At 45.5% G+C, this 21,668-nt stretch overlaps 1 protein-coding gene across 1 annotated transcript; it reads right to left on the bottom strand.

Moving 5' to 3' along the window:
• Positions 1-4,408: 4,408 nt before the first annotated feature.
• Positions 4,409-9,694, bottom strand: LOC110487521 (keratin, type I cytoskeletal 16-like). The gene is made up of 6 exons (XM_036939720.1): positions 9,527-9,694; positions 9,030-9,191; positions 8,716-8,778; positions 8,195-8,412; positions 5,694-5,753; positions 4,409-5,579 (listed from the first exon to the last, which is right to left on the bottom strand). The coding sequence occupies exons 1-6, from the start codon at positions 9,692-9,694 to the stop codon at positions 5,441-5,443; spliced, it is 810 nt and encodes a 269-aa protein (XP_036795615.1). The 3' UTR covers positions 4,409-5,440.
• Positions 9,695-21,668: the final 11,974 nt, after the last annotated feature.

Below are 21,668 nucleotides of genomic sequence, written 5' to 3'. Positions count from 1 at the left end.
ACAGTCTGATGGCCTTGAGATAGAAGCTGTTTTTCAGTCTCTGCAAGGTCCCTCCCTCTGACCTTCTCCACCAATGCATTTCTAGAAGAAGACGAGAAAATCGACACACAGGATCAATGAAAGACAAAATGAGATCCACCACCTGTGTTCTTGGAAGGGGCGGTAGAGGGAGGGGTCACCTGGGGGCGTGTGGGAGAGGTGTGGACCCTCGCAGGCTAAACATGTCCCTACAGGACTAGTGTCGACACGGGGCCTTCCACAAACCAGAGACTGTTCCGACTCTTTGATCTCCATGGATCGCTTGTAAAGCTCTGCTTCTTCTGTCAGACACACAATAACACACAGTCAGACCAATGTACAGACGGAATCTGTGAGAAACAGTCTGAATTTCCATTTGAAGTCCAATTAAGCTGGGAAATCAAATCAAAGCATACACATGCTGTATGCTTTCCAGCAGTTCCCATCTTTCCCTAATATGCATGCAGCAGACCTGGGTTTAATGTGAAAAATCATTTCAAACTCCTTATCTGTGCCTGTCTGAGCTTGCCTGGCTTAATAAACCAAAACAAGTTCCAAACCTGCAAACCCTGTTTGAGTTTGCCCGGCACTCCAGGCAAACTCAAGAAAACTCAAGTATTTGAAAGGATTTGAACCCGTGTTTGGAATGCAGTGAACTGTTAGCATTGCTTGTCCTCTCAGCACTTGGCAGCAGATGCCAGCCAGGTTGACCAATGCTGTGGCCATACTGGAGTGTTTGGGTCCAAAGCCAGCTCATGCATAGGAACAGACTTCTCCAGTTTCCCCCTGGACAACACATCTCCTCTGTCACCATCACAAATCAGGATAGCACACGCTACAAGCTAATAGAACTCAAGGTCTCTAGGCTAACTGCCAAACAGTAATACACATAACACTACCAGACATTGGACGGTTGCACAGACTCAGATTAAGCCAACATCTGGAGTGGACTAAAAGCAATTTTAACGTATACTCTCTTTAGAGGAGGACTTGACCAAAGTATTTATTCCATTGTCTACATTTTTTGTGTTTAATTGGCATGGAGCATTGTGTGGTGTTCACTTTGTTTGTTGGGTCTGTAAAATCATTAACAATATTAAAAGGTGTGGTTCATGTATTCTGAACCAAATCTCTATTTTTTATGTAAACGGTATGTTATAGAAGGGTCCAGACACTTTTTTGTGATTTCACTTGGTTTTGAGAAACGTACCCCACCCGCGACACACTTCCTCATTGCTCGTTCTGCAGAAATGGGGCTGCGGATAAACATGAACAAAGGCTCCAAAATCCCCCAAATACTTCCTTTTCGAAACGGCAAAACTCTCAGTAATTATCTTTTAATTTTTTAATTTAAAAAATAAATGTACCCCTTTTTCTCCCCAATTTCGTGGTATCCAATTGGTAGTTACAGTCTTATCTCATCGCTGCAACTCCCATACGGACTCGGGAGAGGCGAAGGTCGAGAGCCATGCGTCCTCCGAAACACAACCCAACCAAGCCGCACTGCTTCTTGACACAATGCCCACTTAACCCGGAAGCCAACCGCACCAATTTCTCTGAGGAAACCCCGTACCCCTGGCGACTGCGTCAGCTTGCACTGCACCCGGCCCGCCACAGGAGTCGCTAGTGCGCAAAGGGACAAGAATATCCCTGCTGGCCAAACCCTCTCATAACCCGGACGACGCTGGGCCAATTGTGCGCTGCCCCATGGGTCTCCTGGTCGCAACCGGCTGTGACAGAGCCTGGACTCGAACCCAGAATCTCTAGTGACCACTGCGCCACTCGGAAAGTCCAGCTCTCAGTATTTTGACACAGGTCTTTAGATGTTGTACACATGAAATTGTGTCATTCAGAACTTTATCCGCAATATTATGTTGCGACTATAGTGATACTTCTCCGCCCATTCTAGCAGCAGGCTACACTGAGAATGGAACAGCTGGATACGAGAAATGGCTCAAGTCACAAAAAATTGTGTAACTTTGCGGATTAAGTTCAGAATGGCACAATTTCATGTGTACAACATCTAAAGACCTGCATCACTATAGTGAGAGTGTTTCCGTTGTAAGAGGACATATTTGGGTGTTATTAATCAATCAAATGTATTTAGAAAGCCCTTTTTACATCAGCCAATGTCACAAAGTGCTATACAGAAACCCAGCCTAAAACCCCAAACAGTAACTAATGCCGCTGTAGAGCCTTTGTTCATGTTTTTTTTCGGTGCCCCATGCCACACAACGATGATGAGGAAGTGCATCGCTGGTTGGGGTAAGCTTCTCAAAACCAAGTGCGGTCTGTACACTTCTATAACAGTCTGTACACTTCTATTTCTGTTCTTCACTTCTATAGCATGCCATTTACATCCTGAACACAGATTTGTGTGGACTTTTACTTTAACATGTAAAAAATAATGTGTCTAGGATTTGCCTTAATGGGATTATATGCAACATCCCCATGGCGTCTTGATTTGAAATGTACCATCAGGCTCAGGTGTTTGAGGGTGTAGGCCAGGGAGGGGGGGGGGGGGGGTCCAAGCTCTCATCCTGATGTTCAGGGCTATCTCGTACTCTGCAGTCTCGTACTCCCTCCTCTAAGTGTGAATGGCAGCTAGGTTTTCGAGGGGCACAGTCAGGAACACTTTGGCTGCCGTGGAAAACACAGTAGGGAGACACAGTTTAACATAACAACATGATCAAATTCATTGGATGTAGTGAGTATGGCGCCGGAGAGGATGGCTGCCGTTTCACGGGCTCTTAACCAACTGTGCTATTTTGTTATTTTTTTTGCCGTTGTTTGTAACTTGTTTTTTTTTAAAACTTGTTTTGTACATAATGTTGCTGCTACCATCTCTTGTGAACAAAAATTAATTCTGGGCAGCGATTACTCACCTCGAACTGGGCGAATATTTGTTCTTTAACGAGTCCGACGCAAAGGATATACTGCTTTCTCAGGAATGACCCCAAATCCTCGTCATTTGCGTGAAAAAGGTTGGGCTGCCTTCTGAGAATTCATAGGCGAGTGAGTAAACCTCCACTACCATCTGTTCTTTTGGCCAACGTGCAAGATTATCCTACCAACGGGACATTAAAAACTGCCATATCTTATGTTTCACAGAGTCGTGGCTGAACGACGACGATAATATAGAGCTGGCGGGATTTTCCATGCATCGGCAAGACAAGGAAGCTACGTCTGGTAAGACGAGGGGCAGGGGTGTGTGTCCATTTGTCAATAACAGCTTGTGTGCGATGTGTAATATTTTAAAAAGTTTAGAGCTATTGCTCGCCTGAGGTAGAGTAGATAATGACAAGCTGTAGACCACACTATCTACCAAGATATATATTATTCGTAGCCGTCTATTTACCACCACAAACCGATGCTGGCACTAAGACCGCACTCAACGAGCTGTATAAGGTCATAAGCAAACAAGAAAATGCTCATCCAGAAGCGGTGCACCTAGTGGCCGGGGACATTATTGCAGGCAAACTTAAATCGGTTTTAACTCATTTCTACCAGCATGTCACATGTGCAACCAGAGGGGAAAAAAACTCTAGACCACCTTTACTCCATGTACAGAGATGCATACAAATCTCTCCCTCCATTTGGCAAATCTGACCATAATTATATCCTCCTGATTCCTGCTTACAAGCAAAAATTAAAGCAGGAAGTACCAGTGACTCGCTCCATACCGAAGTGGTCAGATGACGCGGATGCTACGCTACAGGACTGCTTTGCTACCACAGACTGAAATATGTTCCGGGATTCATCCAATGGCATTGAGGAGTATACCAGCTGAGTCGTCGGCCTCATCAATAAGTGCAGCGACCGCACGTACATATCCCAACCAGAAGCTATGGATTAGAGGCAGCATCCGCGTCGAGTTAAAGGCTAGAGCTGCCGCTTTCAAGGAGCGAGACACTAATCCGGACGCTTATAAGAAATCCTGTTACGGCCTCAGACGAACCATCAAACAGGCAAAACGTCAATACAGGATTAAGATTGAATCCTACTCCCATTGTTCTCTGCAGATCCTCTGAAACTCTGTCAGATTAAATAGAAAACAATTGCTTATAGAGTTAGTGTGTGTTGTGACATACAGTCAAAGCAGGCGGTCGGTCTCCCTAATGAAAGAGTGCTGCTGAATTACTACCGATCACAACTACACCATATCTACACAAAACCTCTGTATGACGAGCTGGATGTATTCAAACACGACGTGCTCACTCACACCTGACTACATCCAGATCTGACCCAGCTCGTTACATGCCTAGGAGAAAAAAAGATGACCCAACGTACATCATCTGATCTTCACCAACTCAATAATGAATGTTTTACAGTCAGGAAATAATGACATGTTAGTACTCATGTTTATTTTAAGAGTTTTATTTTAAGTGCACTTCACATGGGTCACAAGTTCACAACATCATTAATAGGGAATAAAATAATGTAGGAAAAGGGGGCAAGAGGAATGTGGAGTACTGTGTTGATGGCCAGTACTGACAGTTCTGCTGTTAGAGCAGCAGAAGACCCAGTTGACTCAAACTTCCCTTAGAGCAGCAAAATTGTTTACTAGCAAGCAAAACATGTGGGTCACAAAACAGGTCTGCCCCACATGACCTGAATGATGGGATACTGCATCTCCTCCCCACCTCCTCCTTTTTCATTGGTTGTCTGATGCAACCAATCATAATCCGTTCTGCTCTGAGAACATGTTGGAGTAAGTGAAATTCCCATGAGTGTTATGCTCATATAATGTAGGGCACAGTATGTGTGTTGGCCTCATCCACTCTGCAAAGGTGTTTCTTTTCAGCTTTTTAGAGGACAGCAACAGACCCTCAACTATGATATCAGTGTGCTGGAATGCATTGACATCTATATTTAATCAACAGCCAAATGTATTAGGCCAACAGAACATTTTTTTCCTTTATTTAACTAGGCAAGTCATTTCAGAACAAATTCTTATTTTCAATGACAGCCTAGAAACAGCGGGTTAACTGCGTTGTTCAGGGGCAGAACGACAGACGACCTTGTCAGCTCAGGGATTCAATCTTGCAACATTTCAGTTACTAGTCCAACGCTCTAACCACTAGGCTACCTGCCGCTCCAACATGAACTCTAACCTTGTCAGAGTGTCCAGAGAACATACATGGCTTGTGGTCCAGGGAGTAAAATGGCTTTTATAAATGGCTGATGACACAAGTAATACTTTCTCTGATGTCAGTTATGTAACTGTAATATTATGTTTCCACTTTACTCACTTTTAATTGGGCTGGCCAAAGATGTTTAAATGAGAGACCTGCCACCTGGTGGCAATGAATGGAACAACAGGAAATACATATTCTAGAAATAACGTTCAATTCGCCATTTAAGAGTTATAAGGTAACACGAGTAAATTACATCAGTTATCATTCAGCTGATGCAATCCTGTCTAAAGGGAAATATTACAGTATGCGACCATGACATTATTTATATATGAGCGAGAGAGAGAGAGAGAGAGAGAGAGAGAGACCACCTTCCATCCACCATCTCCTCCACGATCACCCTCTTCTGCATGTGTGGGTTGTACTCTGTGGAAAGAGCCACAACACAGGAATTCATTCATTCATTCATTCATTGTGTGTATTATGGGTAACAAGACTTGATTCTTCATTCACTTGATTAATTATTCACTGCTTGCTCACCTTCCACCACTTCCTGGACCGATCACTTTCCTGACCTCCTGTCTGGTCTCCACATGCTTACTGGTAGACAAACGGGGGAAGAACACTTACGGTCAGCTAAACTCACTAACACACATCCTGATCTACTAGTTTGCAATCAGCGATGTAAAGTACTTAAGTAAAAATACTTTATAGTACTACTTACAGTGGCAAGAAAAAGTATGTGAACCCTTTTGGAATTGTCTGGATTACTACTTAAATTGGGTCATCAAATCAATTTGATCTGATCTTCATCTAAGTCACAACAATAGACAAACATGGTGTGCTTAAACTAATAACACTAATGACTTCTCCAAAAGCTCATTGGAGTCAGGAGTCAGCTAACCTGGAGTCAGGAGTCAGCTAACCTGGAGTCAGGAGTCAGCTAACCTGGAGTCAGGAGTCAGCTAACCTGGAGTCAGGAGTCAGCTAACCTGGAGTCAGGAGTCAGCTAACCTGGAGTCAGGAGTCAGCTAACCTGGAGTCAGGAGTCAGCTAACCTGGAGTCAGGAGTCAGCTAACCTGGAGTCCAAGCAATGAGACGCGATTGGAGACGTTGGTTAGAGCTGCCTTGCCCTATAAAAAAAAACTATGAGTTTGCTATTCACAAGAAGCATTGCCTGATGTGAACCACGCCTCTGTAACGGCCGTTGGTGGAAGAAGGTGAGGACCAAAGCGCAGCGTGGTACGTGTTCGTCATTTTAATGGTAAAGCTGAACAGCCTCGAACAAAAGAGATTTCAGAAAACCAAGGATTAAGAATTGTTTACTTGCATAAAGCTGGAAAGGGTTACACAATATTTCTAAAAACCTTGATGTTCATCAGTCCACGATAAGACAAATTGTCTATAAATGGAGAAAGTTCAGCACTGTTGCTACTCTCCCTAGGAGTGGCCGTCCTGCACAGATGACTGCTAGAGCACAGCGCAGAATACTCAATGAGGTTAAGAAGACTCCTAGAGTGTCAGCTAAAGACTTACAGAAATCTCTGGAACATGCTAACGTCTCTGTTGACGAGTCTACGATACGAAAAACACTCAACAAGAATGGTATACATGGGAGGACACCACGGAAGAAGCCACTGCTGTCCAAAAAAAACTGAAGTTTGCAAAAGTGCACATGGATGTTCCACAGCGCAACTGGAAAAATATTCTGTGGACAGATGAAACTACAGTTGAGTTGTTTGGAAGGAACACACAACACTATGTGTGGAGAAAAAAAGGCACAGCACACCAACATCAAAACCTCATCCCAACTGTAAAGTATGGTGGAGGAAGCATTATGGTTTGGGGCTGCTTTGCTGCCTCAGGGCCTGGACAGCTTGCTATCATGGACGGAAAAATGAATTCCCAAGTTTATCAAGACACTTAACAGGAGAATGTTAGGCTATCTGGTCACAATTTGAAGCTCAACAGAAGTTGGGTGATGCAATAGGACAACGACCCAAAACACAGAAGTAAATCAACAACAGAATGGCTTGAACAGAAGAAAATATGCCTTCTGGAGTGGCCCAGTCAGAGTCCTGACCTCAACCCGATTTGAGATGCTGTGGCATGACCTCAAGAGAGCAGTTCACACCAGACATCCCAAGAATATTGCTGAACTGAAACAGTTTTGTAAAGAGGAATGGTCCAAAATTCCCCCTGACCGTTGTGCAGGTCAGATCCGCAACTACAGAAAATGTTTGATTGACGTTATTTCTGCCATAGGAGGATCAACCAATTGTAAAATCCAAGGGTTCACGAACTTTTCCTACCCTACACTGTGAATGTTTACACGGTGTGTTTAATAAAGCCATGAAAACGTCTAATTGTTTCTGTGTTTATTAGTTGAAGCAGACTGTGTTGGTCTATTTTTGTGACCTAGATGAAGATCAGATAACATTTTATGACCAATTTATGCAGAAGTCCAGGTATTTCCAAAGGTACTTAACTTTACTATTTATATTATTCACTACTTTTACTTCACTACATTCTTTAAGACAATATTGTGCTTTTCCTTGACACCCGAAAGTTCTCGTTACATTTTGAATGCTTTGCAGGACAGGAAAATAGTCAAATTCAAGCACTTATCAACTGAACATTCCTGGTCATCCCTACTGCCTCTGATCTGGCGGACTCACTAAACCAACATGCTTTGTTTGTAAATTATGTCTGAGTGTTGGAGTGTGCCCCGGGCTTTCTGTAAATTTAAAAAACAAGAAAATGGTGCCATCTGTTTTGCTTAAAATAAGGAATTTGAAATTATTTACACTTTTACTTTTGATACTTAAGCATATTTTAAACCAAATACTTTTAGAATTTTACTGGGTGACTTTTACTTTCATTTGAGAGATTTTCTATTAAGGTATCTTTACTTTTACTCAAGTATGACAGTTGGGTATTTTTTCCACCACTGTTTGCAGTGAGGTTCCAATAAACAGCTGTCTTCCCCCCCTCCCTTCCACCTCCCTCTCTTTCCTGCCCCTCCATTATCCCCTCTCACCTGAATCCCTCTCCATCCAGCAGCCTCCTGTACTCAGCGATCTCCATCTCCAGACTCATCTTGATGTCCAGGAGGATCTGGTACTCGGAGGCCTGCTGCTGGATGCTGACTTTGAGCTGTTGCAGCTCCTCCCCCATGCTGTTGATACAAACCTGCAGCTGGCTCAGCTGGGAGCCGTGGCGGCCGTTTATATCAGCGCTCTCCTCCAAGTACCCCTTCTACAGGAATGTGTTTATGTCAGTAAGGGATGAAGGAAATGGAGAAGGAAGGAAGGAGAAGGTAGTAGAAATGTATAGAGAGGGAGATGAAGGGCAGAGATAGTTAGACTGGTGTGCATGAAGGTGTTAAAACACCTTCACATTAGACCACTGTGGAGGTCTGAAAACTTCTAACAAACTTGTAATGTGTAATGTTCCTTTAAAGACCTAAAGGAATTCCATATTTTAGGAACAGAGATAAGGTAAAGAGAAATGCTATATATTTAGGAATGCTGATTCACTAAGATGGCATTGACATCATACCTGAGTGAGCAGGCCATGCAGTTCAATCTCCAGGCTCTGGAAGGTCCTCTTCAGGTCGGTCACCTGAGACAGAGGTCTTCACCTCTGTGGTGATCTGGCTCTAAAGCACCTCTACCTGACACACACACACACACACACACACACACACACACACACACACACACACACACACACACACACACACACACTGTATTAGTCAAGTATAGTGCCACTTCACAAAATACATGTAAATTTGTGCCTCTTACAAAGGGCATTTAGGGACCCAGGCCCACACCCTTCGAGGCCCCCTGTCCTATTTTCAGAGGTTGTCTCACCTTGCTCTCAAACCACTTGGCAGCATCTCTCTGGTTCTTCGCCACCATGCCCTCATACTGGGTCCTCATCTCCTCCAGCACCTTGCTCATGTCCACTGAGGAAGCACAGTCCATCTCCACATTCACAGCACCACACTGCTGTGTCTGCATCAAATGCATCTCCTAACAACAGGAAAAGGGGGACAAATTGTGCTATAATACCTGGGATTTGTAGTTTACTCACACACAGGGAAGGGCAAAAGCACCTGAAAACAATGAGTTACTGTATATGAAGTTGCCGTAGATTTGTTGTGGGTGAGTTTTGCCCCCATGTGGCCAAACATTGAAGGGTCTCAAACACACTGAGAATTAACAAAGTGCAAAAACAATGCAAAAACTACAGGGGAAGCCATTGTGTCCTAATCAAAAAACCCATGTGGCTGTCCTGGCCCATTGACACTTCAGACAACAGCACAAGCATTAAGACTTGAGTGTGTGAGGAGAAATGAGGAGGTTACCTCCTCATGGTTCTTCCTGAGGTAGACCAGCTCCTCCTTCAGCCCCTCAATCTGCATCTCCAGGTCAGATCTGGTGAGCGTAAAGCTGTCCAGGTGTCCTCTGGTGAGCGTAAAGCTGTCCAGGACTCCTCTCAGACGAGCCACACCCCCTTCCATCTTCATACTCATGTTAGCCTCCGTCGCTTACCTACAGGGGTTCAGGAAAGACTAGATACAACTTGCCCAACCATGAACTGATCCATAGCCCCTGCATACCCCCATAAGCATTTATGTAGATCTGTGAGGATTGGATCTAATCAATCTCAAATCTATAGGCCAAAGCTACAAACAGAAACAGTACACTCACAGAGGCTGTGTACAGTACAAACAGGAAGTGCACCTACTTCATCTTGAAGTCATCAGCTGCAAGTCTGGCATTAACCACAGACCTGGTATGGATCTAGGAACAGGAGGACAGCCACAGTTAATGGAATGTAATATCAGAGTCAACTATGTATGGGATATCATGTGTTTAGATCAGCAGATCAGGTTCATGTCTACTGTTCATTCAAATACAACAGGACACCGTTTTTCAACAGTCAACAAGATAAATACTGAAAGACTATAGGAATTACACCTCTAATCTAGCGCTTATCTAATTCATTTTAGTGGCTCTCTTCTTTCACAACCCTGTTGGCATCTTCTCAATCCTATCTACACTTCCCTTCCCACTTGGCACTTTGGTTCAACATAATGACATTGAAATTACATGGAAGCAATGTTGATTCAAACAGTGTTTGCCCAGTGGGTTGCTACATTAAGACTACATTACCCAGAAATACCTTGTTGCGGATGTCTGTGATGGTGGCATAGAACCCACTGAGGTCCTTCTTGTGAGTCGGTGATCTCATCTCGTAGAACTCTTTGATCTGCAACTCCAACTTGCTATTGGCTGCCTCTAGAGAGCGTGCCTGTGTACACAGAGAGTGGAAGGAATCAGTTCAGTTCATGGGTCTATCCAAAATGGCACCCTATTCCCTATATAGAGCACTACTTTTGACCAGAGCCCTATCAATCAATCAATCAAATGTATTTATAAAGCCCTTCTTACATCAGCTGATGTCACAAAGTGCTGTCCAGAAACCCAGCCTAAAACCCCAAACAGCAAGCAATCCAGGTGTAGAAGCACGGTGGCTAGGAAAAACTCCCTAGAAAGGCCAGAACCTAGGAAGAAACCTAGAGAGGAACCAGGCTATGAGGGCTGGCCAGTCCTATTCTGGCTGTGCCGTGGGAGTTTATAACAGAACATGGCCAAGATGTTAAAATGTTCATAGATGACCAGCAGGGTCAAATAATAATAATCACAGTGGTTGTCGAGGTTGCAACAAGTCAGCACCTCAGGAGTAAATGTCAGCTGGCTTTTCATAGCCGATCATTCAGAGTATCTCTACTGCTCCTGCTGTCTCTAGAGAGTTGAAAACAGCAGGTCTTGGACAAGTAGCACGTCCGGTGAACAGTTCAGTGTTCCATAGCCGCAGGTAGAACAGTTGAAACTGGAGCAGCAGCACGGCCAGGTGGACTGGGGACAGCAAGGAGTCATCAGGCCAGGTAGTCTTGAGGCATGGTCCTAAGGCTCAGGTCCTCCGAGAGAGAGAAAGAAAGACAGAAAAAGAGAGGGGATTAGAGAGAGCATACTTAAATTCACACAGAACACCCGATAGGATGGGTGAAATACTCCAGATTTGACAGACTGACCCTAGACCCCGACACATAAACTACTGCAGCATAAATACTGGAGGCTGAGACAGGAGGGGCCGGGAGACACTGTGGCCCCATCCGACGATTCCCCCGGACAGGGCCAAACAGGCAGGATATAACCCCACCCTATGGGCCCTGTTATGCACTACATAGGGAATAGGATGCCATTTGGGGCGCATCCCATCACGTTAGGTGAATCTGCGCACTCCCATTAGATAATCCCCAACATAATGGAATTTTAAATAAATGATCAAATCCTGCTATGTCATTGTACTCATCAGTGGTGTAAATTACTTAAGTAAAAATACTTTAAAGTACTACCTAATTAGGTTTTTTGGGTATCTGTACTTTACTTCACTATTTATATTTTTGACAATTGTTACTTTTGCTCCACCACATTCCTAAATAAAATAGTGTACTTTTTACTCCTTAGATTTTCCCTGGCACCCAAAAGTACTCATTACACTTTGAATGCTTAGCAGGACAGGAAAATGGTCCAATTCACACTCTTATCAAGAGAACATCCCTGGTCATCCCTACCGCCTATGATCTGGTGGACTCACTAAACACATGCTTTGGTTATAAATTATGTCAGAGTGTTGGAGTGTGCCCCAGACAATCAGTATAAAAATTAAATAAATAACTGTGCCGTCTGGGTTGCTTAATATAAGGAATGTAAAATTATTTACACTTTTACTTTTGATACTTAAGTATATTTGAGCAATTACATGTTCTTTTGATACTTAAGTATATTTAAAATCAAATACTATTGGACTTTTACTGAAGTAGTATTTTACTGCGTGACTTTCACTTTAGTCATTTTCTATTAAGGTATCTTTATGGGTAGTTTTTCCACCACTGGTCCTCATTATGTATTTAGGCGTTTATAATAGTAATACAGGTGTGTCTTTTAATAATAATGAGACTTTCCTTTACAGGCAAACTATAGGTTACTGTTTCTTCTCAATAGCAATTTTACAATTAGAAACAATTATGGAATAAATCGCTTTTAAAAAGTTACAAGTTAAGTAAAAGTTGACCGTATAGTGTGTGTGTGTGTGTGTGTGTGTGTGTGTGTGTGTGTGTGTGTGTGTGTGTGTGTGTGTATATTTAGTGGCGTACAGCAGGTCAGCCACCAGGGAGAGACTCGTCGAGGACTGTACGTCACGAGGCGCTGGCTCCATCTGCTGGACGTGCCAGATCTCGACGGGTACTCCGCCCAGGACTAATTAGGGCTGATTGGGGAGTTGGTGGGTAATCAAGTACTGATTGCTCACCAGGTGTACAAGCCCCATAAAGCTGCCAGAAGGGCAGCACACAGGAGAGGACTGGGGGAAGTAAGGGGACTTCTGTGTAGTTGGAGACGTCATACTTGAGTAAAAGTATAGATACCTTAATAGAAAGTTACTCAAGTAAAAGTCACACAGTAAAATTCTACTTGAGTAAGAGTCTAAAAGTATTTGGTTCTAAATATACTTAAATAGCAAAAGTAAAATGTTGCTGAAATATACTTTATCAAAAGTAAAAGTATAAATAATTTCAAATTCCTTATATTAAGAAAAGCAGATTGCCCCATTATTTTTTTAATGTATGGATAGCCAGGGGTACACTCCAACACTCAGACATCATTTACAAACAATGCATTTGTATTTAGTGAGTATGCCAGATCAGAAGCCGTAGGGATGACCACCCGTTCTCTTGATAAGTGCGTGAATTGGACCATTTTCCTGTCCTGCTAAGCATTTATCATGTAACGAGTACTTTTGGGTGTCAGGGAAAATGTATGGAGTAGAAAGCACATTTTCTTTAGGAATGTAGTGAAGTAAAAGTACTCTAGCCCGGCCGATACGAGGCGCTCCGATGTAACGCACCTGGCTAGGCCTGCGCACCGGGGACACCGTGCGTGCGCCTCACGGCATAATACGGTGCCACGGGGAGTTGGCTCAGGTCTCCTACCTGACTTGTGCCCTCCCCCCAATAAATGTTTGGGGCTGCCTCTCGTCCCTGTTGCGCTGCCGTGCTAGCTCCTAATAATGCCGCCTCTCGCTGCCTCCAGCTCTGCCTTGGGGCGGCGATATTCCCAAGCCTGTGCCCAGGGTCCCTTGCCGTCTAATATCTCCTCCCAAGTCCAGTTCTCCAGGTATCGCTGCCTCTCGTCACCACGCTGCTTGGTCTTTTCTTGGTGGGTGATTCTGTAACGCTCGTCTTCGTCCTCTTCTGAGGAGGAGTAGCAAGGATCGGAGGACCAATGCGCAGCGCGGTACGTGTTCATGATGAATTTATTAAACACAGACCACTAAAACAAAGCGCATGAACCGAAACAGTCCTGTGACATACAAAGACAGAACACAATCACCCACACCACACAGGTGGGAAAAGGCTACCTAAGTATGATTCTCAATCAGAGACAACTAAGGACACCTGCCTCTGATTGAGAACCATACCAGGCCAAACGCAAAACACAACATAGAAAAACGAACATAGACAACCCACCCCAACTCACGCCCTGACCAACCTAAAACAAAGACATAACAAAATAACTAAGGTCAGAACGTGACAGGGATGATATTAAACCAACTGACAGTGTGTCCCAAACCTCCAGACCCAAGTCTAACAGGAGTTCCCTCTCAGGTGTATCTTCCACATCCTCAGCCTGCATCAGAGCAGAGGCCGAAAGAGCAGCATTAATAACAAAGGCTGCCGCTCTCAAGTTCAAACACAATCTAGAGGATAAGGAGGAGGAATTGAACCAACAAAAGATGGAACTGAGGAAAAGAATGGAGACCCTAGAGCTGCAAACTGAAATAGCAGCCGCCTCAGGAAAAATCACGTATTTTACATCTGCAGGGGGAAAAAGAAAGGCCAACTCAACAATAGATGACATGAATGACTACTTCGATCAAATGGCAGGGAGATACAGGGTTTTCGACCTCGAATTTCCCACAGGGCAGAGGGGCACTTCTGTCAGACATGCACCAAGTGTGCATCCCATAGAAGGACCCCAATTCAGTCAGGACCCAGTGTGATTCAGACAGCAGCTCACGGACAGCACACTGCTGCACAAGACTCTAACCCAAGCAAAGGCTCATCAGTGCTGACCAACTCACATAGAGAGCCACGGGGACTACAGATGAGACTTTCCAATTCATAGGACGGTGCTCGGGACATTTCACAGGAAAACATAGAAAACCCTCTCATCACCATTATCCAAAGACAGAAGGAAGTTACCGCTATGTTAGTCAAACAGCATCATCATTCCTTTCTGCCATCCAGAGATATTACTGTTTTTGATGGTGACAATTTACAGTACAGGTCATTTGAACATGGTATAGAGCAGGGGCTGGGCAACTCCAGTCCTCCAGGGTCTGATTGGTGTCACACTTTCCCCCATCCATTGCAAACACAGTTGATTAATCCAATTGCATTCTAAACTGAAGATCATGATTAGGTGATTATTGGAGTCAGGTGTGTTAGCTGGGGCAAAACTGTGACACCAATCAGGCCCTCGAGGACTGGAATTGCCCACCCCTGATATAGAGAATAGAGCCCAAACTAGCAAGGACAAACTGCACTTCCTCGAACCGTACCCCAGAGGGCAGGCTCGAGAGCTAGTTAGGAGCTGGCTCCAGATAGGGGCTCCAGATAGGGGCTATCAGAAAGCCAGGGGCTTATTGAAAGAGCACTACGATAATGAATACAAGATTGTCAATGCATACATGGAGAAGGCTTTTAGCTGGCCTAGCATCAAATCCGAAGACCACAAGGCATTACAGGCTGATGCATTATACCTCAGAGGCTGTTGTAATGCAATGGAAGATATGGACGAGATGGATCTGGCCTCCAGCTGAAAGAACATCATCCTGAAACTACCCTACAAACTCAGGGAGAGGTGGAGGTTGGTTGCTTGTGAGTTACAGACTCCTTGATCTCATCCTGTTAATTGAAAAACAAGTGAGAATAGCTACACATCCAGTGTTCTGTGATATTGGAGATCCTACAGAATCCAGAAGCAAGGCTCAAAGGCCACAGTCAAGGCTCATTCACACGTCTATTCACAAGTCCACAGGAAGCAGTATTGCTACCAGCGTGTCATCAGCACAGCATACCCCCCCGAACCCAATACCAGGCCCAGATCTGACTAACAGTCTCGTAGGTCTGCTCACACGACTCCGCCAGGAGCCTGTAGCAATGATGGCCTGACGTACAAGCAATGTTTCAACCAGGTAAAGGTATCACACAGGGACGTTGATATCCTGAGGTTTCTGTGGTGTCCTGGAGGTGACACTAGCCTCTCACCTGTTGAGTGTCGCAGGCGTGTACATCGGTTTGGCGCTGCCTCGTCACCCAGCTGTGCGAGCTATGCATTAAAGAAGACTTCAGAGGAGCGTTGTCATCCGGAGGTGGTTGACACAATCAGAAATCCTTTTTATGTTGATGACTGCCTGAAATTCGTGTCCGCTGAAGAGGAGGCAGTACAACTTGCCAAGGATTTAACAGCTGCTTGTCATAAAGGAGGACTCCATCTCTCCAAGTGGGTGAGCAATAGCCGAACTGTACCAGCCTCCATCTCAGAAGCTGAAGGAGCTAAAGAGGTGAGCGTTGAATTTGGACAGAGACAAACTTCCCATTGAGAGAGCACTGGGAGTACAATGGTATGGAGAGAGCAACACATTTACCTTTAATGTTACCATAAAAAAAAAACATGACACACGTAGAGGAATTATATCCATGGTGAGTTCTGTCTATGATCCCTTGGGCTTCCTCGCTTCCTTTACCCTGCCTGCCAAACTGCTCTTACAGGAGCTGTGTAGAAGAAGCTGTGGCTGGGATAAGAATATCCCCAGGTGTTTCTCTGAAAAGTGGATGAAATGGACTCGGGATCTGGGAAAAATTGTAAACTTTAAGATTGAAAGGTGTTTTAAGCCAAATAACTTTGGGCCACCCACTCAAGCTCAACTGCACAATTTCTCAGATGCGAGTGAGCTAGGTTATGGAACAGTAAGCTATGTGAGACTGACAAATCAACGGGGTGATGTTCATGTATCTCTTGTCATGGGGAAGGCCAGAGTTGCACCTCTGAAGGAGACAACCATCCCATTACATGGAGCTGGCTGCTGCAGTACTGAGTGCAAAGGTGGACAAGATGCTGCGTACAGAGCTACAGCTGAAGCTGGACAACTCTGTGCTCTGGACAGATAGCCAGTCAATGCTCAAGTACATAGCCAATGAGTATACAAGGTTTCAAACATTTGTGGCCACAAGGATCTCTGTTATCAGAGAGAGCACATCCGTATCACAGTGGAGGTATGTGGATACTAGGCAAAATCCTGCTGATGATGCATCTAGAGGAATGAGTGGAAACAAGTTTCTGGAGTGCAAAAGGTGGATCCATGGCCCAACGTTTCTTTGGAAACCAGAAGTGCAGTGGCCCCTGGAACACATGAACTCAGTTTCCCTCACATTTGCTGACCCTGAGATTAAAAATGCTATTGTTGTGTGCAGTGCTACTGTCAATGAGATTGAAAATCACACCAACAAGCTGCTATCTTATTTCTCCACTTGGATGTAGTTGAAGATTGCAGTTGCTTGGTTCCTGTAAGTGGAAAAAGTGTTAGTCACTTGTACGGGAAAGAAAATACATCCAGTTAAATCTCAATCTCACCAGCATACACACACGCTCACGGAACCAGATGGTGAAAGACAAGAGTCGAGCCCACAGCACAACATTCAGTGGTCAAACTGTAAGTTTGGACGAACCGTTGAAAGCAGAGGAGGCGATCATTTGCTTCACCCAAAGACAAAGATTCCCAGAGGAGCTCTTGACTTTGACAATGACGCCATCTACAGTCAACAAAGGAAGTATCACTTATGAGTTGAGTCCAGTGTTGGTGGATGGAGTTTCTCCGAGTCGGAGGACGGCTGTGTGAGGCAGCGATGCCTGAAGAAGTTATGCACCCTGTCGTTCTTTCCAAAGACCTTGACATATCTACACTTATCCTCCGCCACATACATCAACAAACAGGACATGGTGGAAGGAATCACATGCTCTCACTTCTCCGTCAAAGGTATTGGATCACCAATTCAAACTCTGCAGCAAGGAAGATCATCTCAGAGTGTGTTGTGTGCAGAAGTCAAAGAGGCCAGATTGGTGAGCAGAAGATGGCAGATTAGTTACTTGAAAGGATCATGCCAGACATACCACCATTTACCAATATACCTGTGGATTGCTTTAGTCCTATAGAAATCAAAAGAGGAAGAGGAAATGTTAAACGATATGGAGTGATCTTTACATGTCCAGTAAAGCAATACACATTGTAATTGCTTACTCTCTTGACACGGACTCGTGTATCAACACCATAAGAATATTTATGTGCAGAATAAGACAAGTACAACACGTACGATCTGATAATGGAACTAACTTTGTTGGTACTGACAGAGAACTCAGAGAAGCTCTATATGCTTTAAACCAAGGCAAGATCCAGGATGCTCTACTTCAGGAAGGAATACAACAGAGTTTTAATCACCCTGTGGCGTCCCACCACGGAGGAGTCTAGGAAAGGCTCTTCGGGTGATTCGCCAGGTGCTCCATTCCGTCCTGAAACAACAAACCCCAGATGATCAGAATTAGTTTTGGTAGATTGATATACATTTTTGTATCCAGAAGAACAACAAATGTATTATTATTTTTCAACTTGAATCAAACTCTGGACATTGGATTTGTTTGTGTCAAGACTAACATTTCACCACTCTCCATCGTGGCTAAATGATTAGAAAGCAATTTGCATCGAGACAATTATATTGGACAAGTTAGCCACTACGCTTATGTTAATGTAATATTTAAGTTTTTACTTTTCAAAAATGTGCAAATATTTCTAAAAACCTGTTTTTGCTTTGTCATTATGGGGTATTGTGTGTAGATTGATGAGGGGGAAAAAAACAATTAAATTAAATTTAGAATAAGGCTGTACCGTAACAAAATGCGGAAAATGGCAATGTGCGTTCGGAAAGTATTCAAACCCCTTGACTTTTTCCATGGTTCTCCCATTCTTCTCTGCAGATCCACTCAAGCTCTGTCAGTTGCTGCACAGCTTTTTTCAGGTCTCTCCAGAGATGTTCGATCGGGTTCAAGTCCGGGCCACTCAAGGACATTCAGAGACTTGTCCCAGTAGTAGAAACGCCAGATTTCAGGTAAGGCTGTTGTTAATTGAACCTGCTTGAGATATGCCAATTCCCAGCTAGCAATGAGGAATCGGCACAGAAGCTTCCCTCTGCCGGGGGGCCAGAAACCGATTGAATCGGCCCAGAATTCGGGTGTCTGACTCGGCCAGGAGCAGGAGCACTGCTCGTGTCGCCTACGTCATATCTCTCCTTATTGGACGGGCTCGTGAGTGGGGCACGGCAATCTGGGAGGCAAGGGCTGAGTGTACTAACCAGTATCAGGACTTTAAGGAGGAGATGATACAGGTTTTTGATCGATCTGTTTTTGGGGAGGAGGCTTCCAGGGTCCTGTCTTCCCTATGTCAAGGTAATCGATCCATAACAGACTACTCTATTGAGTTTCGCACTCTTGCTGCCTCCAGTGGCTGGAACGAGCCGGCTTTGCTCGCTCGTTTTCTGGAGGATCTCCGCGCAGAGGTAAAGGATGAGATTCTCTCCCGGGAGGTTCCTTCCAGCGTGGATTCCTTGATTGAACTCGCTATTCGCATTGAGCGACGGGTTGATCTTCGTCACCGAGCTCGTGGAAAGGAGCTCGCGTTCTCCGTTGCCCCCCTCTCCGCATCACTACCATCTTCCTCTGCTGGCTCGGGTGCTGAGCCTATGCAGCTGGGAGGTATCCGCATCTCGACTAAGGAGAGGGAACGGAGAATCACCAACCGCCTCTGTCTCTATTGCGGTTCTGCTGGTCATTTTGTCACTTCATGTCCAGTAAAAGCCAGAGCTCATCAGTAAGCGGAGGGCTACTGGTGAGCGCTACTACTCCTGTCTCTCCTTCAAGATCCTGCACTACCTTGTCGGTCCATCTACGCTGGACCGGTTCCTCAGCTTCCTGCAGTGCTTTGATAGACTCTGGGGCGGAGGGCTGTTTTATGGACGAGACCTGGGCTCGGGAACATGACATTCCTCTCAGACAGTTAAGGGAGTCCACGGCCTTGTTCGCCCTGGATGGTAGTCCTCTCCCCAGGATTCAGCGTGAGACGCTACCTTTAACCCTCACTGTTTCTGGTAATCATAGCGAAACCATTTCTTTTTTAATTTTTCGTTCACCTTTTACACCTGTTGTTTTGGGCCATCCCTGGCTAGTTTGTCATAATCCTTCCATTAATTGGTCTAGTAATTCTATCCTCTCCTGGAACGTCTCTTGTCATGTGAAATGTTTAATGTCTGCTATCCCTCCTGTTTCCTCTGTCTCTTCTTCACAGGAGGAGCCTGGTGATTTGACAGGGGTGCCGGAGGAATATCACGATCTGCGCACGGTGTTCAGTCGGTCCAGGGCCACCTCTCTTCCTCCACACCGGTCGTATGATTGTAGTATTGATCTCCTTCCGGGAACCACTCCCCCCCGGGGTAGACTATACTCTCTGTCGGCTCCCGAACGTAAGGCTCTCGAAGATTATTTGTCTGTAGCTCTTGCCGCCGGTACCATAGTCCCCTCCTCCTCTCCCGCCGGAGCGGGGTTTTTTTTTGTTAAGAAGAAGGACGGGTCCCTGCGCCCCTGCATAGATTATCGAGGGCTGAATGACATAACAGTGAAGAATCGTTATCCGCTTCCTCTTATGTCTTCAGCCTTCGAGATCCTGCAGGGAGCCAGGTTTTTCACTAAGTTGGACCTTCGTAACGCTTACCATCTCGTGCGCATCAGGGAGGGGGACGAGTGGAAGACGGCGTTTAACACTCCGTTAGGGCACTTTGAATACCGGGTTCTTCCTTTCGGCCTCGCTAACGCTCCAGCTGTCTTTCAGGCATTAGTCAATGATGTCCTGAGAGACATGCTGAACATCTTTGTTTTCGTTTACCTTGACGATATCCTGATTTTTTCACCGTCACTCCAGATTCATGTTCAGCACGTTCGACGTGTCCTCCAGCGCCTTTTAGAGAATTGTCTTTTTGTGAAGGCTGAGAAGTGCTCTTTTCATGCCTCCTCCGTCACATTTCTCGGTTCTGTTATTTCCGCTGAAGGCATTAAGATGGATCCCGCTAAGGTCCAAGCTGTCATTGATTGGCCCGTCCCTAGGTCACGCGTCGAGCTGCAGCGCTTTCTCGGCTTCGCGAACTTCTATCGTCGTTTCATCCGTAATTTCGGTCAGGTGGCAGCCCCTCTCACAGCCCTTACTTCTGTCAAGACGTGCTTTAAGTGGTCCGTTTCCGCCCAGGGAGCTTTTGATCTCCTCAAGAATCGTTTTACATCCGCACCTATCCTTGTTACACCTGACGTCACTAGACAGTTCGTTGTCGAGGTTGACGCGTCAGAGGTGGGCGTGGGAGCCATTCTTTCTCAGCGCTCCCTCTCTGACGACAAGGTCCACCCTTGCGCGTATTTTTCTCATCGCCTGTCGCCGTCGGAACGTAACTATGATGTGGGAAACCGCGTTCTGCTCGCCATCCGCTTAGCCCTAGGCGAATGGCGACAGTGGTTGGAGGGGGCGACCGTTCCTTTTGTCGTTTGGACTGACCATAGGAACCTTGAGTACATCCGTTCTGCCAAACGACTTAATGCGCGTCAGGCGCGCTGGGCGCTGTTTTTCGCTCGTTTCGAGTTCGTGATTTCTTATCGTCCGGGCTCTAAGAACACCAAGCCTGATGCTTTATCTCGTCTCTTCAGTTCTTCAGTAGCCTCCACTGACCCCGAGGGGATTCTCCCTGAGGGGCGTGTTGTCGGGTTGACTGTCTGGGGAATTGAGAGGCAGGTAAAGCAAGCACTCACTCAAACTCCGTCGCCGCGCGCTTGTCCTAGGAACCTTCTTTTCGTTCCCGTTCCTACTCGTCTGGCCGTTCTTCAGTGGGCTCACTCTGCCAAGTTAGCCGGCCACCCTGGCGTTCGGGGTACGCTTGCTTCCATTCGCCAGCGTTTTTGGTGGCCCACCCGGGAGCATGACACGCGTCGCTTCGTGGCTGCTTGTTCGGTCTGCGCGCAGACTAAGTCCGGTAACTCCCCTCCTGCCGGCCGTCTCAGGCCGCTTCCCATTCCCTCTCGACCGTGGTCTCACATCGCCTTAGATTTTGTCACCGGACTGCCTTCGTCAGCGGGGAAGACTGTTATTCTTACGGTTGTCGACAGGTTCTCTAAGGCGGCTCATTTTATTCCCCTTGCTAAGCTTCCTTCTGCTAAAGAGACGGCACAAATCATCATCGAGAATGTTTTCAGAATTCATGGCCTTCCGTCAGACGTCGTTTCGGACAGAGGTCC

Source organism: Oncorhynchus mykiss, chromosome 13, assembly GCF_013265735.2.
Source record: "Oncorhynchus mykiss isolate Arlee chromosome 13, USDA_OmykA_1.1, whole genome shotgun sequence".
Taxonomy (NCBI): Eukaryota; Metazoa; Chordata; class Actinopteri; order Salmoniformes; family Salmonidae; genus Oncorhynchus; species Oncorhynchus mykiss.
The sequence above is the reverse complement of the archived record's forward strand: the minus strand, read 5'-3'. Positions and strand labels throughout refer to the sequence as shown.

What these genes read in the sequence shown, in the direction of transcription:
- LOC110487521 (XM_036939720.1), bottom strand. Translation starts at nt 9,694, where the DNA reads ATGAGTATGAAGATGGAAGGGGGTGTGGCTCGTCTGAGAGGAGTCCTG. An exon ending in CCAAGTGGTTTGAGAGCAAG is followed by an intron (nt 8,779 to 9,029) that starts GTGAGACAACCT and finishes CCTCTGTCTCAG; the next exon opens with GTGACCGACCTGAAGAGGAC. An exon ending in TGCATGGCCTGCTCACTCAG is followed by an intron (nt 8,413 to 8,715) that starts GTATGATGTCAA and finishes ACATTCCTGTAG; the next exon opens with AAGGGGTACTTGGAGGAGAG.